This window comes from Pristiophorus japonicus, unplaced genomic scaffold (genome assembly GCF_044704955.1).
Source record: "Pristiophorus japonicus isolate sPriJap1 unplaced genomic scaffold, sPriJap1.hap1 HAP1_SCAFFOLD_532, whole genome shotgun sequence".
Taxonomy (NCBI): Eukaryota; Metazoa; Chordata; class Chondrichthyes; family Pristiophoridae; genus Pristiophorus; species Pristiophorus japonicus.
Window position 1 is genome coordinate 198,030 of NW_027254439.1, and position 18,959 is coordinate 216,988.

The 18,959-nt window shown below is 49.6% G+C and overlaps 1 protein-coding gene across 1 annotated transcript in view; it reads left to right on the forward strand.

Moving 5' to 3' along the window:
- LOC139254085 (zinc finger protein 271-like) overlaps nt 1-18,959 on the forward strand; it is a gene marked incomplete at its 3' end in the record, with an annotated part of 222,481 nt that overhangs the window by 191,437 nt on the left and 12,085 nt on the right. Inside the window, exon 8 of the mRNA XM_070873631.1 lies at nt 18,603-18,636. Coding sequence (XP_070729732.1) covers nt 18,603-18,636 — 34 coding nt within the window. The remainder of the gene's footprint in view (nt 1-18,602; nt 18,637-18,959) is intronic.

The window sequence follows — 18,959 nt, forward strand, 5'->3', positions numbered from 1 at the left end:
CACTTCCTTACACAAATGCTGATTGGATGTTCTCTTGTCTGGAGAGTCTAGAACTAGGGGTCATAGTCTCAGGATAACGGACGGCCATTTAGGACTGAGATGTGGAGAAATGTCTTCACTCAAAGGGTTGTGAATCTTTGGAATTCTCTGCCCCAAAGAGCTGTGGATGCTCAGTCGTTGAGTATATTCAGGGCCAAGATCGATAGATGTTTGGATACTAAAGGAATCCAGGGATACGGGGATAGTGCGGGAAAGTGGAGTTGAGGTAGAAGATCAGCCTTGATCTTATTGAATGGCGGAGCAGGCTAGAGGGACTGTTTAACCTACTCCTGTACCTATTTCTTATGCTCTTAAAGCATAGTGGAAATCCGGAACTCTGTTCCCCATAAAACGGAGGCTGGGGGCCAATTGAAAATTCCAAAACTGAGATTGATAAATTCTTCTTAGGCAAGGGTATTAAGAGCGATGGAACCAAGGCAGGTAGACGGAGTTAAAATACTGATCTAATTGAATGGCGGAACAGGCTCAAGGGGCTGAATGGCCTATTCCTGTCCCTATGTTCCTACTAATAGCCTATCGACACTCACTGTCGAGGTTCACACATGGACATTGGGCACATGGGTCACATATTGGAGAGAAACTGGTGAGTGGAGAGCTGAACCCAGCCAGAGTCAGCACCTTCAGGGGAGAAGAGGGAGAGAAACTGGTGAGTGTAGAGCTGAACCCAGCCAGAGTCAGCACCTTCAGCGGAGGAGAGGGAGGGGAACCAGTGAGTGCAGAACTGAACCCAGCCAGAGTCAGCACCTTCAGGGGAGGGGAACCAGTGAGTGTAGAACTGAACCCAGCCAGAGTCAGCACCTTCAGGCGAGGAGAGGAGAGAAGGATAACATAGTAGGAATTTGTGCAATGTGCCTTGCTCTCTCCCTGATCCTAAAACTACTGAACTCGCTCTTCCCCGTCTGAAGTCTACAGGCTCTAAAGCTGAAGCTTGGTGGCCCTCAGTCCCGACTCCTTGATTTACCTCCCCTTCTCTCCTCCTGTTTCCCCCTCGGTTGTGTTCCACACTCTGGGCCTTGGGCCTTCCCCGGGGATTCTCAGTATGAACAGGGGGATGTGTGTTGAGACAGGATGTCCAAGCTCTCCACCTTTAAAGGGACAAGGAGAGGACCCGCTGGGCTGAATGGCCCTGCTTTATGAGATCACTTTAGTACCTAGCAACCAACCTCCCTGAGCCCTGCTCATTATGGGCTGGGTTTAGCATTTGATGGGACAGTGTAGAGGGAGTTTTACTCTGTATCGAACCCGTGCTGTACCTGCCCTGGGAGTGGTTTATGGGACAATGTAGAAGGAGCTTTACTCTGTATCTAACCTGCTGTACCTGCCCTGGGAATGTTTAAGAACATAAGAAATAGGAGCAGGAGGAGGCCATTTCGAGCCTGCTCTGCCATTCAATAAGAACATGGCTGATCTGATCATGGACTCAGCTCTACATCCCTGCCCGCTCCCATAACTCTTTACTCCCTTATCGCTCAAAAATCTGTCTATCTCCGCCTAAATATATTCAATGACCCAGCCTCCACGGCTCTCTGGGGCAGAGAATTCCACAGATTTATAACCCTTTGAGAGAAGAAATTTCTCCTCATCTCAGTTTTAAATCAGCGGCCCCTTATTTTCAGACTATGTCCCCGAGTTTTAGTTTCCCCCCGAGTGGAAATAATCTCTCGGCATCCACCATGTCGAGTTCCCTCATTATCTTATAAGTTTCAATAAGATCACCTCTCATTCTTCTGAACTCCAACGTGTATAGGCCTAACCTGCTCAACTTATTCTCATGAGTCAACTCCCTCATCTCCAGAATCAACCTAGTGAACCTTCTCTGAACAGCCTCCAATGCAAGTATTTCCTTCCTTAGATACGGAGACCAAAACATGTGAAGGTTAAAATCACCCATGATTATTGTCATTCCTTTTTTACAAGTCTCCATTACTTCTTGATTTATACTCCATCCAATCGTGTAGCTACTATTAGGGGGCCTACAGACTATGCCCACCAGCAACTTTTTCCCTTTATTATTCCTTATCACCACCCAAACTGATTCAACCTCTAGATCCTCTGAGCCAATATCATTTCTCTCTAACGCACTGATCCCATCCTTTATTAACAATGCTACTCCACCTCCTTTTCCTTTCTGTCTGTCCTTCCGAATTGTCAAATACCCCTGAATATTTTGTTCCCAGTCCTGGTCACCTTGCAACCATGTCTCTGTAATGGGTATCAGATCATACCCATTTGTATCTATTTGTGCCTTCAACTTATCTATTTTGTTACGAATGTTACGTGAATTTAGACAAAGAGCTTTTAAATTTGTTTTTTTTACCCTTTTTCCTGCTTGTTTCCTCTGTCCTTCAAACTCACTTTTTACATGTTTGATGGAGCTTTACTCTGAATCTAACCTGTGCTGTATCTGCCCTGGGAGTGTTTGATGGAACAGTGTAGAAGGAGCTTTACTCTGTAACTAACATCTGCTGTACATGCCCTGGAAGTGTTTGATGGGACAGTGTAGAGGGAGCTTAAATCTGTATCTATCCCAGGCTGCATCTGCCCCCGAGAGTCTTGGAAGCGACAATGTAGAGGGAGCTTAAATCTGTATCTAATCTGTACTGTAACTGCACTGGGAGTGTTTGATGGGACAGTGTACGGCGAAACAAAGAGATCAAACAGTTTCCTCTAAAATGTGTCTCGCTTTCTCTCCCTGTCTCGCTCCCTCTCCCAGTGTATCTCCATCTGTCTCTTTTCTTCGATTTTGATCTCACTGTCTCCCTCATTCTAGCTCTCCCTCCCCCCGTCCCGCGTCTCCCTCCCCCCCGTCTCCCTCCCCCCGTCTCCCGCCCCCCCATCTCCCTCCCCACCCGTCTCCCTCCCCCCCGTCTCCCGCCCCCCCATCTCCCTCCACCCCGTCTCCCTCCCCCCCCGTCTCCCTCCCTCCCCCCGTCTCGCTCCCTCCCCTCCACTCCCTCCCTCTCCCCCGTCTCCCTCCCTCCCCCCATCTCCCTCCCTCCACCCCCATCTCCCTCCCTCCCCCCCCGTCTCCTTCCCTCCCCCCCCGTCTCCCTCCCTCCCCCCCCGTCTCTCCCCCCCCGTCTCTCTCCCTCCCCCCCCCGTCTCTCTTCCCCCCCGTCTCTCTCCCTCCCCCCCGTCTCTCTCCCTCCCCCCATCTCTCTCCCTCCCCCGTCTCTCTCCATCCCCCCGCCCCCGTCTCTCTCCCTCCCCCCCGTCTCTCTCCCCCCCATCTCTCTCCCTCACCCCCGTCTCTCTCCTCCCCCCCCCCGTCTCCCTCCCTCCCACCCCGACTCCCTCCCTCCCCCCCCGTCTCGCTCCCTCCCTCCCCCCGTCTCCCTCCTTCCCCCCCCCGTCTCCCTCCCTCCCCCCCGTCTCCCTCCCTCCCCCCCCGTCTCCCTCCCTCCCCCCCCGTCGCCCTCCCTCCCCCGGCCCCCGTCTCTCTCCCTCCCCCTCCGTCTCTCTCCCTCCCCCCCCGTCTCTCTCCCTCCCCCCGTCTCTCTCCCTCCACCCCCGACTCCCTCCCTCCCCCCCGTCTCCTTCCCTCCCTCCCCCGTCTCCCTCCCTCCCCCCCGTCTCCCTCCCTCCCCCCCGTCTCTCCCCCCCCGTCTCTCTCCCTCCCCCCCCCGTCTCTCTTCCCCCCCGTCTCTCTCCCTCCCCACCGTCTCTCTCCCTCCCCCCATCTCTCTCCCTCCCCCGTCTCTCTCCATCCCCCCGCCCCCGTCTCTCTCCCTCCCCCCCGTCTCTCTCCCCCCCATCTCTCTCCCTCACCCCCGTCTCTCTCCTCCCCCCCCCGTCTCCCTCCCTCCCACCCCGACTCCCTCCCTCCCCCCCCCGTCTCGCTCCCTCCCTCCCCCCGTCTCCCTCCTTCCCCCCCCGTCTCCCTCCCTCCCCCCCCGTCTCCCTCCCTCCCCCCCCGTCTCCCTCCCTCCCCCGGCCCCCGTCTCTCTCCCTCCCCCTCCGTCTCTCTCCCTCCCCCCCGTCTCTCTCCCTCCCCCGTCTCTCTCCCTCCACCCCCGACTCCCTCCCTCCCCCCCGTCTCCTTCCCTCCCTCCCCCGTCTCCCTCCCTCCCCCCCGTCTCCCTCCCTCCCCCCCCGTCTCCCTCCCTCCCCCCGCGTCTCCCTCCGTCCCCCCCGTCTCTCTCCCTCCCCCCGTCTCTCTCCCCCCCCCGTCTCTCTCCCTTCCCCCTGTCTCTCTCTCTCCCTCCCCCGTCTCTCTCCCTCCCCCCAGTCTTCTTCCCCCCCCCCCCCCGTTGCCACCTTTCTCCCCGTCAGCCCCTTTCTCCCCGTCGCTCACTCCATCTTTCTCTGTTTCCCTCTGTGTCTGTCTCCCTATGTCCATATCTCTCTCCCTCTCTAGCATAACTAAGCCCACCTACTTCCACCTCCGTAACATCGCCCGTCTCCGCCCTGGCCTCAGCTCACCCGCTGCTGAAGCCCTCATCCATGCCTTTGTTACCTCCAGACTTGACTATTCCAACACACTCCTGGCTGGCCTCCCACACTCTACCCTGTGTGAACCAGAGGTGATCCAAAACTCGTCTGCCTGTGTCCTAATTCACACAAAGTCCTGCTCACCTCTGATCTACATTGGCTTGCTCCCTGTCTCCCTCCCCTCTCCCTCTGTCTCCCTTTCAGTCTTCCTGTCTCCCTCTCAGTCTCTCAGTTTCTCTATCTCTGGGTCTCTCAATCACTCTCCTTTCTCTCTCTGTTCCCTCGCTCTCTGACTCTGTCTCTCTCTCTGTCTGTCGCTCTGTGTGTCTCTGTCTGTCTCTCTCTCCCCCCTCTCTCCCTCTGTCAGTCTCTCTGTCCCTCCCTTCCTTTTCCCTCTGCCCCTCACTCTCTGTCCCTCTCTCCGTGTTTCTGTGTGTGTGTGTCTCTCTGTTGCTCTGTCTCTTGGTTTTTCAGTCTCTCGGTGTCTGCCTGTCTGTCTGTCTCTCTCTCTCTCTCTCTCTATGTCTCTCTCTCACGCTGACTCTCTCACACAGTCTGGCCTTCTCGCGATCTCTCTCCCTCTCTGTCACTCTTTCCTCTCTCTCTGTCTCCCTCTCTCTCTGTCTCGCTTGCTTCAACTGTATCGCTCCCACTCTCTGCCCCACTCTCTGCCAGTCATTTGAACATAAAAGCAAAAAAGCATAAGACCCCCTGGGGTAGAGCATTCCAAAGAGCCACAACCCTTTGAGTGAAGAAATGTCTCCTCATCTCAGTTCTAAATGGCTGACCCCTTATTCTGAGACTGTGAGTCCTAGTTCTAGATTCCCCAGACAGACTGTACACAATACTCCAGGTGTGGTCTCACCAGGGCCCTATATAATTGCAGTAGGACATCTTTATTCTTGTACCCAAATCCTCTTGTAGTAAAGGCCAAAATACCATTTGCTTTTCTAATTGCTTGCTGTACCTGCATGTTAACTTTATGATTCTTGTACAAGGACACCCAGATCCCTCTGAACACCAACATTTCCCAATCTCTCTCCATTTAAAAAATACTTTGCTTTTCTATTTTGCTGAACAAAGTGGGTAACTTCACATTTCTCCACATTACATTCCATCTGCCATGTTCTTGGCCACTACTTTAACCTGTCTGTGTCCCTTTGCAGCCTCTTTGCATTAACCTCACAAATTACTTTCCCACCGAGCTTTGTATCATCAGTCAACTTGGATACATCACACTCGGCCCCCTCATCTAAGTTATTGATACAGATTGTGAATAGCTGAGGCCCAAGCACCCATCCTTGTGGTACCCCACTGGTTACAGCCTGACAACCCGAAAATGATTGTCAATCCGTGTAATATATTGCCCCCAATCCCATGGGTCCCAACTTAGTGTCTCGCTGTGTCCCCCGCCCCCACCCTCTCTGTCAGTCTCTCTGTCTGTCTGCCTCTCTCGGTCAGTCACTCTCTCTCTTCCAGTGTATCTCCATCTGTCTCTTTTCCTCTATTTTGATTTCACTGTCTCCCTCGGTCGAGCTCCCCCTCTCCCTCGCTGTCTGTTCCTCTGTCTCTCTCCTACATCTATCTCTCTGTCTCTCTCTAGTCTTCCACTGTCGCTCTCTCTCTCTCTGTCGCTCACTCCATCTGTCTTGCTGTCTCTGTCTCTTTCTGTCTCCCTCTGTCTTTCCCTCTGTCCATATCTCTCTCCCTCTCTAGCATAACTAAAACCACCTCCGTGACATCGCTCGGCTTTTGGTGTTTTGGACAGAGGGGTAATGCCCCTTTGGAGTTTTGTATTCCTTACTGTCCCCTGTAAATCAGTTTAGCTATTTTTTTAGAAATTATGCTACTCGATCTTTCTTGTTCTTAGTCTTATCCCTTCCTTTAATTGAGTTATCTCTTGTTGCTTATGTTCTGGTGTTCTCTGTTATAATCGCTCTGCCTCTGTGTGTCATTCTGGACCCTGGGGCAATGTTGTTCCTTCGGAATTGTGTGTGTCGGGGGGGGGGGGCGGGGGGGGCGGTTTATTCCTGGATTTTCTAGGGAGTGGTGTTTTGTCTCTCATTTCTAAGTTAAGATTTTTTATTTTATTATTCCTACCTTGCTATACATATGTGTGTCGTTCTGGACACTGATGCAATTTAGTATCTTTAGGTTTTAGATCTGTGTTGGTTAGGTCTTGGGCCCTGACGGCTTAGGTTTTGTGGTGTTTGGGTCTTGACTAATCCTTGTGGGGTTATGTTTTAGATTAGGGTTGGTTGGCTGTCTGGTTCTGGGTTAGGGTTTGGTATTGGGGCTACGATTTGGTTAATATGTTTCCGGGTAGGGATCTGTTTTAGAAACATAGAAACATAGAAAAATAGGTGCAAGAGTAGACCATTTGGCCCTTCGAGCCTGCACCGCCATTCAATAAGATTATGGCTGATCATTCCTTCAGTACCTCTTTCCTGCTTGCTCTCTATACCCCTTGATCCCCTGAACCGTAAGAGCCATATCTAACTCCCTCTTGAATATATCCAGTGAACTGGCATCAACAACTCTCTGCGGCAGGGAATTCCACAGGTTAACAACTCTCTGAGTGAAGAAGTTTCTCCTCATCTCAGTCCTAAATGGCCTACCCCTTATCCTAAGACTGTGTCCCCTGGTTCTGGACTTCCGCAACATCGGGAACATTCTTCCTGCATCTAACCTGTCCAGTCCTGTCAGAATCTTATATGTTTCTATGAGATCCCCTCTCATCCTTCTAAACTCCAGTGAATAAAGGCCCAGTTGATCCAGTCTCTCCTCATCCCTGGAATCAGTCTGGTGAACCTTCGCTGCACTCCCTCAGTAGCAAAAACGTCCTTCCTCAGACTAGGAGACAAAAACTGAAGACAATATTCCAGGTGAGGCCTCACTAAGGCCCTGTACAACTGCAGCAAGACCTCCTTGCTTCTATATTCAAATCCCCTAGCTATGAAGGCCAACATACCATTTGCCTTCTTTACCGCCTGCTGTACCTGCGTGCCCACTTCCAGTGCATGATGAACCATGACACCCAGGTCTCGTTGCACCTCCCCTTTTTCTAGTCTGCCGCCATTCAGATAATATTCTGCCTTTGTGTTTTTGCCCCCAAAATTGATAATCTCACATTTATCCACATTATACTGCATCTGTCATGCATTTGGCCACTCACCTAACCTGTCCAAGTCACCCTGCAGCCTCTTAGCGTCCTCCTCACAGCTTACACCGCCACCCAGTTTAGTGTCATCTGCAAACTTGGAGATATTACACTCTATTCCTTCATCCAAATCGTTAATGTATATTGTAAAGAGCTGGGATCCCAGCTCTCCACTAGTCACTGCCTGCCATTCTGAAAAGGACCCGTTTATCCCGACTCTCTGCTTCCTGTCTGCCAACCAGCTCCTTATCTATGTCAGTATATTACCCTTAATACCATGTGCTTTGATTTTGCACAACAATCTCTTGTGCGGGATTTTGTCAAAAGCCTTCTGAAAGTCCAAATACACCACATCCACTGGTTCTCCCTTGTCCACTCTGCTAGTTACATCCTCAAAAAATTCCAGAAGATTCGTCAAGCATGATTTCCCTTTCATAAATCCATGCTGACTTGATCCGATCCTGTCACCGCTTTCCAAATGCGCTGCTATTTCGTCCTTCATGATCGATTCCAACATTTTCCCCACTACTGATGTCAAGCTAACTGGTCTATAATTACCCGTTTTCTCTCTCCATCCTTTTTTAAAAAGTGGTATTACATTAGCTAACCTCCAGTCCATGGGAACTGATCCAGAGTCAATAGACTGTTCGAAAATGATCACCAATGCATCCACTATTTCTAGGGCCACGTCCTTGAGCACCCTGGGATGCAGACTATCAGGCCCCGGGGATTTATCGGCCTTCAATCCCATCAATTTCCCTAACACAATTTCCCGCCTAATAAGGATATCCCTCAGTTCCTCCTTCTCTTTAGACCCACTGTCCCCTACTACCTTCGGAAGGTTATTTGTATCTTCCTTAGTGAAGAGAGAACCGAAGTATTGGTTTAATTGGTCTGCCATTTCTTTGTTCCCATTATAATTTCACCTGAATCCGACTGGAAGGGACCTACGTTTGTCTTTACTAATCTTTTTCTCTTCACATATTTATCGAAGCTTTTGCAGTCAGTTTTTATGTTCCCTGCAAGCTTCCTCTCGTACTCTATTTTCCCCCTCTTAATTAAACCCTTAGTCCTCCTCTGTTGAATTCTAAATTTCTCCCAGTCCTCAGGTTTGTTGCTTTTTCTAGCCAATTTATATGTCTCTTCCTTGGCTTTAACACCATCCTTAATTTCCTTTGTTAGCCATGGTTGAGCCACCTTCCAAGTTTTATTTTTACTCCAGACAGGGATGGACATTTGCTGAAGTTTATCCATGTAATCTTTAAATGTTTCCCATTGCTTATCCACCGTCAACCCTTTAAGTATCGTTTGCCAGTCTATTCTAGCCACGTCACACCTCCTACCGTCGAAGTTACCTTTCCTTAAGTTCAGGACCCTAGTTTCCAAATTAACTTTGTCACTCTCCATCTTAATAAGGAATTCTATCATATTATGGTCACTTTTCCCCAAGGGGCCTCGCACAACAAGATTGCTAATTAGTCCCTTCTCATTACACAATACCCAGTCTAGGATGGCCAGCTCCCTGGTTGGTCCTCGACATATTGGTCTAGAAAACCATCCCTAATACACTCCAGGAAATCCTCCTCCACTTCATTGCTACCAGTTAGGTTAGCCCAATCAATGTGTAGATTAAAGTCGCCCATGATTACTGCTGTACCTTTATTGCACACCTCCCTTATTTCTTGTTTGATGCTGTCCCCAACCTCACTACTACTATTTGGTGGTCTGTACACAACTCCCACTAGCGTTTTCTGCCCTTTGGAATTCCGCAGCTCCACCCATACCGATTCCACATCATCCAGGCTAATGTCCTTCCTTACAATTGCATAGATTTAATCTTTACCCAGCAACGCCACCCCACCTCCTTTTCCTTTCTGTCTATCCTTCCTCAATGCTGAATACCCTTGGATGTTGAGTTCCCAGCCTTGGTCCACCTGCCTGGGGCCATGTCTCCATGATGCCAATCACATCGTATCCGTTAACTGCTATCTGTGCAGTTAATTCATCCACCTTATTCCGAAACTCCTCGCATTGAGGCACAGAGCCTTCAGGCTTGTTTTTTTTAACACACTTTGCCCCTTTAGAATTTTGCTGTAATGTGGCCCTTTTTGTTTTTTGCCTTGGGTTTCCCTGCCCTCCACTTTTACTTTTCTCCTTTCTATATTTTGCTTCTGCCTCCTTTTTATTTCCCTCTGTTTCCCTGCACAGGTTCCCATCTCCCTGCCATATTAGTTTAACTCCTCCCCAACAGCACTATCAAACACTCCCCCTAGGATATTGGTTCTGGTCCTGCCCAGGTGCAGACCGTCCAGTTTGTACTGGTCCCACCTCCCCCAGAGGTGAAACCAGTACAAAGTTCAGTTCAGGGTTGGGTTTTAGGGCTTGGTTTTCATTCATCGGTTGTTTGGGTTGTGCTTAGGTTTTTAGGGGTGGGTGTTACCGTGTTTTGGGCAGTGGCGGAGGCGGGGTGTGGGGGGTGTTGCTATGTTCTCGGCAGTGAGGGGTGGGGTTACCGTGTTTGGGGCAGTGGGGGTGTAAATGTGGATTCTTTTCCCTCAATCTGGTACAGCGAAATCACTGAGTCAAATACCGATTCTGCTTTAAACAAAGCAAGCTTTTATTTCAAAAGCAAATCCCGATCGGGGACTTTACCAGACAGAAGGAATGCAACTCTGATAGATCGCACTCACTTCCTACAGACAAAGTGACATTACATTGTAAAGGCACGACGGTTATACATTTTCGGAAAAAGATAACAAGATACAATATGAGTGACATCCTAGTTCAGCCTATCCTCTTTGATCCCTCTTTCCCTTTGTCCACTCATAAGCCGATCTAAGAATGGTCTGATTTTACACAAAGGCCCATTATTCTCTTACTATTAATGTTTCAGGTTAGCAATGTGAGTTAGTACGACCTTGAGGTTTGTTTTGCAAGCTGTGGGTTTTGTTTCAAACTGTGTTAGTGTTGTAACATTTTGCAGTCTCGAGTCTGAGATGTCATGGCTATTCCTCCATGAATTCTTTGTTAGCTTATACTGTCCCTATACAATTCCCACGTTCTCAACTTAAATGTCTCTATACATTTTTAAACATTCACAGGGGGGTGGTGTTACCATGTTTTGAGAGTGGGGGGGGGGATGTTACCGTGTTTTGGGCAGTGGTCGGGGGGCGTTGGTGGCTGGGGTTAATTGTTGTGATTGGTGGGATGGTGTCTTGGGTCAATCGGTGGTTTGTGTGTTTGGGCCTAGTGCTGATGATCAGCCTCGGCTGGATTTCTGTGTGGCTCGGGAGGGAGGCGGGTTGGAGGAGAGGTCCTGTTGTTCCCGGGGAAGGGATCAGTCTCTGGGTTTTTTAGGGGGTTGATTTTAAATCGTTGTTACGTTCTTTGGGGAGATTTAGTTTTGTACTTTGGTGGACTGATTTTTATTTTTGGATTTTTAATTTAATTATTTAATAATTTAAAAAATTACATTGTTGTAACTAGTTTTAGGTGAGGGTTCTTTTTATGAATGATTGGGCTGTAGGGTGGGGAAGGGGATTATCAATGACTGGGCTGTAGGATGGGGAAGGGGGATTATGGCCCTTAAATTGTGACTGATTTGGCAGGTTGATCAGGATCCGTGCCGTGTTGACTGACTGTGTGGGGAGGTGGGGGGAATTTAGGAAGCACTTTTTTCTTGTTTTTCAATTTATTTTCGTATGTGTACACTACGGTTCGACGTAGTGGGGTGGGTGAGGACTGGGGGTGGGTGAGGACAGGGGGACAACAAGGGGGAACAGAGAAATCACGGTACCGCAGCAGACAATTATCTTATTTAGTTCTAGTTAGTAGTACAATTAGAGCTGGTACAGGAAAGATTTTTTTAGAAGCGGAGAAAAATGAGAGAGGTTTTTTTTAAAGACAGCACCGTGGATCTGAAATCTGGATAGAGTGAGAGAGAAATCCACCAGGGAGGGGGGAGAAAAAGGTCAGAGGGGGATTTTTGGGGGGAGGATTTATACTCATTTCACGATCCGTCATCGAGGTGGCTGATTGTAGTCTATAGGCCTAACGTTTCACATTTACTGGGGCTTCATCTGAGGCCAGGAAAAGCAAACGGGTGCGGGGGTGGGGGGTAGTGTGGTTGGGGGTTCAAGAGTCAGAGAGTTTTCGATCGAAAAACGTACAGTGAGAGGTTATGCAGAATTTAGAGCTCCTTATCTTCCACTGGGTCAGTCAAAACGAGAAGGGCTGTGAGGAGGGAAAAGAACTATTTAAACCTTTGTTTCTCTCAATGATCAGGTGTTAATTGTTTGCTTTGTCTGGTCTTCTGGTTCTTCTTTCTCCTTCTGATGTGTTCTCTCTGTGTGGGCTGTTGTCCTACCTGTTTGTTAGGTAGAAATGTAGAGTCCGCCTTATCTTTGTTAGTGTGTAGTATGTGATGCCTCACCTAGTTGAATGTCCATGGTTTGGGGTGGGGATTTTTTGTTAGGGGGGTCTAATGTTTTAATTTCTTAGTGGTTTGTTTGTTTCCTTTCTGCCGTATATCTCATTTTCCCTTACTTTTCATAAATATTTGTTTTTTAGATTTAAATAATTTTTAAAAATGAAAAAAAAATGTTTTGTTATTGTTTAGAGGTTGGTTCTGTTATATTTTTTAGCGCTGTCTTAGTTTTGCTATCTGTTTTTATATTTCGTGCTAGTTTACTTTCATAGTCTATCTTCCCTTTCTTAATCATTTTTTTAGTCATTCTTTGCTGGTTTTTAAAAGCTTCCCAATCTTCTGTCCTCCCATTAGTTTTGGCCACTTTGCATGCCCTTGTTTTTAATTGGATACCATCCTTTATTTCTTTAGTTAGCCACGGATGGCTATTTTTCCTTTTAACCCTTTCCTCCTCACTGGAATATATTTTTCTTGAGAGTTATGAAATAGCTCCTTAAATGTACACCACTGTTCATCAATCGTCCGACACTTTAATCTATTTTCCCAGTCCACTTGAGACAACTCTGCCCTCATACCTTTGTAGTCTCCTTTATTTAAGCTTCGTACGCTGGTTTGAGATCCAACTTTCTCACCCTCCATCTGAATTTGAAATTCAACCAAGCTATGGTCACTCATTCCAAGGGGATCCTTTACTAGGAGATTGTTTATTAATCCTGTCTCATTACACAGGACTAGATCTAAGATAGCCAGCCCCCTGGTTGGTTCCGTTACATACTGCTCAAGGAACCCATCCCTTATGCACTCTATGAACTCTTCCTCAAGGCTACCCTGACCAATTTGATTTGTCCAATCAATACGGAGGTTAAAATCACCCATGGTTATTGCTGTTCCCTTTTTACAAGCACCCACTATTGCTTGGTTTATACTCTGACCAACAGAGTTGCTACTGTTAGGGGGCCTATAGACTACGGCCACCAGTGACTTTTTCCCCCTTATTATTCCTTATCTCCACCCAAACTGTTTCAACATTTGAGCCAATGTTGTCTCTCACTATTGCAGTGATTTCATCCTTTATCAACACAACTATTTTGTTTCCCTGGAGTTCCTATTATGAATTTCAGAAACTTCAGTGCCAAGTGGACCAGGTGTTTAAAGGTCATTCATTTCCCTCTTTCCATGTTGCTGTTAGTTAAGGGTACAGAGATTGATTTCCCCCTCATTATGCATCTTTAGTAGTTAAACAAAAATCCTTCCTGTTCGTAGTGAGTCACACTCTGCACTGGGAGAGATGGCTGGTGACTTCAGCCTTTAAAATACTCCTCCTCTTGTTCAAATCCCTGTGTAAAGAATGTAAAGTCCTTACTCTACAGCATGAAACCATACGAGGCACATTCTGGCGACAAGGTCACTCTGTGATCTGCTCTCTTTATTTACAGGACTCCAAAGACGATGACCCTGTGTGGGACCTCCCTTTTTATACCTGTGTGATCAGGTAAGGAGTGTCTCTCACAAGTTCACCCCATGTGGTCAAAATGTGCATCTAGGTTGAGTGTATACAGTAATACAGTGGTGTTACATTGTGGTTACATACATGACATCACCTCCGCCCCCCCATCCACCCCCAAAGTCATATCGGGATCATAGGTCTAGTCTTTCAGGTGGTCTACGCTCACTCGTGGAGCGCTGCAGTTGGGGCTCTGGTTGTTGGACACTGACGTGAGTGTCTGTCACCTGTGGTGATTCTGGCCTGTCCGGGCTGACCGCAGGGACTGTGCATTCTTCTGATTGCTCTTGTTGCTCGTTCACTGGCGGTGTTGTGAAATCCATCTCATGGTCTTCTTCAGGTTCCTCCGTGTCGGTGCTGAACATTTTTTTTTACTTGGTCCAGATGCTTACGGCATATCTGACCATTGTTGAGTTTTACCACGATGACCCTATTCCCCTCTTTGTCAATTACAGTGCCCTCAAGCCATTTGGGCCCCATGGCGTGATTGAGGACGAATACAGGATCATTTATTTCTATACACCTCCCCTTCGAATTACGGTCATGGTACTCATTTTGAGACTTGTGCTTGCCCTCAACTATGTCGGTCAGGACTGGGTGAATGAGGGACAACCGAGTTTTGAGTGTCCGTTTCATTAGTAGCTCTGCGGGCGGGACCCCCGTGAGCGAGTGCGGACGGGATCTATAGGCCAGCAGGAGGCGCGACAGGCAGCATTGTAGGGAGGGTCCTTGAATCCTGAGCAACCCTTGCTTAATGATTTGGACCGCACGTTCCACCTGGCCACTGGAGGCCGGCTTGAACGGCGCAGTCCTGACGTGGTTGATGCCATTGCCCGACATAAACTCTCGGAATTCGTAGCTTGTGAAACATGGTCCGTTATCACTAACCAGGATGTCCGGCAAGCCATGGGTTGCAAAGATCGCATATAGGCTTTCCACAGTGGTGGATGACGTGCATGAATTCAGAATGATGCACTCGAACCATTTCGAATATGCATCTACCACAATAAGGAACATCTTACACATGAACGGGCCCACATAGTCAACATGAATGCTTGACCATGGCCTGGTGGGCCAGGGCCACGGGCTGGGCGGGGCCTCCCTGGGAGCATTGCCCAGCTGGGCACATGTGTGCCTGTGAACACAATGTTCCAGGTCCGAATCAATTCCAGGCCACCAAACATGTGACCGGCAATAGCCTTCATCAGCACAATGCCTGGGTGCTCGATGTGGAGTTCCCTGATGAATGCCTCCCTGCCCTTCTGGGGCATAACTACCCGGCTGCCCCATAGTCGGCTTGGATGGAAAGTTCATCCATCCGTCTGTGGAACGGTCTGACCTCCTCAGGGCATGCTCCGTGTGCGGGTGCCCAATCCCCAGTCAGGACACATTTCTTAATCAGGGATAGGAGGGGATCTCTGTTTGTCCAGATTTTGATCTGGCAGGCTGTGATGGGGGAGCCTGCGCTGTCAAAGGCATCGACAGCCATGACCATCTCGGCACTTTGCTCCGCTGTCCCCTCAGTGGTGGCCAGTGGAAGCTGCTGAGCGCATCAGTGCAATTTTCAGTGCTGGGCCGGTGCCGGATGGAGTAGTCGGAGGCAGCCAGCGTGAGAGCCCATCGCTGTATGCGAGCTGATGTGTTGGCATTGGTGGCCTTGCTGTCTGACAACAGGGATGTTAATGGCTTGTGGTCCGTCTCTAATTCAAACTTCCTACCAAAGAGGTACTGATGCATTTTTTTTACACCATAGACACATGCAAGCGCTTCCTTCTCGACCATCCCATAATCCCCGTTCTGCTTGAGAACGCGACCTGGAGGCATAAGCCACAGGTTGTAGTTGACCCTCAGCATTGCCCTGCTGCTACACGCACCCAACCCCATAGGACGATGCATCACATGTCAGAACCAATTTTCTACAGGGGTCGTACAGGGTCAACAACTTGTTTGAACAAAGTAGGTTTCGCGCCTGATCATAAGCCCGTTCCTGACAGTCCCCCCAAAACCAATCGCAACCCTTATGCAGGAGCACGTGTAGCGGCTCCAACAACATGCTCAAGTTCGACAGAAAGTTCCCGAAATAGTTCGAGTCCCAAGAATGAACGCAACTCCAATGTGTTGCAGGGCCTGGGTGCTCGTCGAATCGCCTCTGTTTTGGATTCGGTGGGCCGAATCCCATCTGCAGCAACCCTCCTGCCCAGAAACTCAACCTCAGGAGCTAAGAACAGACATTTAGACTTCTTGAGTCGCAGGCCTACCCGGTCTAGTCGGCATAGCACCTCCTCCAGGTTGTGGAGATGTTCCTCGGTGTCTCGATCCGTGATGAGGATGTCGTCCTGGAATACGATCATTCCAGGAATGGATTTAAGCAGGCTTTCCATGTGTCATTGAAAAATTGCGGCCGTTGATCGAATGCCAAACGGGCACCTGTTATAAACGAACAGTCCCTTGTGCGTGGTGATGGTGGTCAGTAGTTTAGATTCGTCGGCCAGTTCCTCAGTCATATAGGCTGAAGTGAGGTCAAACTTGGTGAACAGCTTGCAGCCTGCCAGCGTGGCGAAGAGGTCCTCTGCTGTCGGGAGCGGGTATTGATCTTGTAGGGACACCAGATTGATGGTGGCCTTGTAGTCTCCACAGATCCTGACAGAGCCATCCTCTTTTAGGACGGGCATGATGGGGCTCGCCCAGTCGCTGAATTCAACAGGCGAGATGATGCCCTCTCTCAACAACCGGTCCAATTCACTCTCGATCTTTTCCTGCATCACATATGGCACCGCTCTGGCTTTGTGGTGCACTGGCCTGGCGTCTGGGGTGATGTGTATCGCTACCTTAGTGCCTTTGAAAGTCCCGAAGCCCGGTTGGAATAGTGAATCGAATTGTTGTAGGACTTGTGAGCACGAACTTCGCTCCACAGATGACATTGCGTGAACATCCCCCCATTTCCAATTCATCTCGGCTAACCAGCTCCTCCCCAACAGTGCTGGACCATTGCCCGGGACAATCCAGAGCGGCAGCCGATTCACTATCCCATTGTGTGTGACAGCCAACATTGCGCTGCCTAGTACCGGAATGATTTCTTTGGTGTAAGTCCGTAATTGTGTCTCTATGTGCTAATTTGGGTCTATTGGCTTTAAGTGGCCATAGCTTCTTAAATTGCTGAACGCCCATGAGTGACTGGCTGGCCCCAGTGTCCAGCTCCATGCGTACAGGGATGCCGTTTAATAAAACGCTCGTCGTCATTGATGGCGTTCTGGTGTATGAGCTGTGAATATTCGCCACATGGACCCGCTAAGCCTCGGCATCCATCGATTTGCCCCAAAAGTCATCCTGCCTCAAAGAACCCTCTTCTGGTCCATCCGCCTCATATATTAGTCTGGTTGCAGGCTTCCTGCACATTCGAGCTAAATGGCCACTGAGATTGCAGTTCCTGCAGACAAACTGTTGAAATCTGCAAGATCTAGCTGAGTGTTTTCCCCCACACCTCCAGCATGAGTTAAAGTTTCTATTGTTGGGAACAAAGGGACTATGGCCAGGCATTCCTCGCTGACTGTCCCTTTGACTGCTGTTAAGTATCCTATTAGTGGGTGTCAATGGCCCCGTCCCGGGCCACATTGTCCACTGTGATGGCGTGAATGTCTGTTCAGCCTGCCATTGTCTCTGTTACAGTCCTACTCTGGGGTCTATTGCTGCCTGGGGAATGTTGGACTGCCCCTGCCTGCCTGCAGGGCTCTGAGTCGCATTGATGATGTTGACTCCCTGATCCATCACCGCGTTAGAGGCAGAGTTGCGCGCGTATATTATTTTCGTGTCTTCCTCCCCCGCCATGAAAGTTTGAGCCATCAACGCCGTCGCTTCTAAGGTCAAATCCTTGGTCTCAATTAATTTGTGGAAAATTCCCGCATGACCGATGCCCTCGATAAAGAAGTCCCTTAGCAAATCCCCGCTGCAGGCGTCTGTGAACTTAGAGGCTGGCCAAACGCCAGAGGTCTGCTACGAAGTCCGGTATGCTCTATCCTTCATGACGTCAGTGGGTGTAGAATCTGTGTCAGGCCACATGTATGCTACTCGACGGTTTGAGGTGCTCCCCGATCAATTCAGTAAGTTCTTCAAAGGTTTTGTCCGCCAGCTTTTCGGGTGCTAGTAAGTCCTTCATGAGCGTGTAAGTCTTTGGTCTGCAGCTGGTCAAAAGATGAGCCCTTAGCTTGTCGGCCGCTGCATCATCTAGCCATTCTTTCGTAATGAAGCTTTGCTAAAGCCTCTCGACAAAATCGTCCCAGTCTTCCCCAGCATAGTACCGTTCCTCTGTGCTACTGGTGGCCATTCTCGTGGGCCGTGAATTCCCGTTTCTTGTCGCCAATGTAAAGTCCTTACTCTACAGCATGAAACCACACGAGGCACATTCTGGGGACAAGGTCACTCTGTGACCTGCTCTCTTTATTTACAGGACTCCAAAGATGATGACCCTGTGTGGGAGACACTCCTTACCTGATCACACAAAGATAAAAAGAGTGTCTCCCACAAGTTCACCCCTTGTGGTCAAGGTGTGCATCTAGGTTGAGTGTATACATTCATACAGTGGTGTTACATTGTGGTTACATACATGACACCCTCCAAGGCCTCGCCCCTCCCTATCTCTGTAACCTCCTTCAGCCCGCCAACCCTCTTAATAAGGAGTAATAATTTTCAGTGTCAGAAGGGTCGGTAACAAGAGTGAAGTTGAGGTAGAAGATCAGCCATGATCTTACTGAATGGTGGAGCAGGCTCATGGGGCCAATGGGCCTAATCCTGCTCCAATTTCTTGTGTTCTTAAAGGGTAATGGAAATGCAGAACTCGATGTTTCCCATATAATGAGGCTGGGGGCCAATTGATCAGGCTCAAGGGGCCGAATGGCCTATTCCTGTTTCTATGGGCCCAAGTTTCCACACGCGCCTAGAACGGCGCAGTCCCGACCTGGACGCCCGTTTTTCGCGCCACAAAGTGCGCCTAAAAAAAATCCTCCGTATTCTCCACCTCCCTGCAGGTCCTCTGGCCCTCGGCGCAGCGCAGCATGAGCTGTAGGGGAGCGGAGCCCGGTCCCTGCGCTGAAAACAGTGCCGGGACCTCTGTACATGCGCGCTACAGTGGGCACGCAAATGTAGTAGCTCCAGGCGCCGAACTGTGTGGGAGGGGCCCGAAGCATTCAGCCCCTAGCCCTGGCCGAATGGCCTCACTGGGGCTATGTGAATAAGGCTCCTCCCACGGCCAGCTACTGCTCCCCCCCTCCCCCGACTAGACCAGACACCCGCTCTCCCCCGCCTCCGGACCAGACCCGACACCCGCTCCCCCCACCCCCGACTGGACCCGACCCGACCCGCCCTCCTGTTCCTGCTCCCCAACT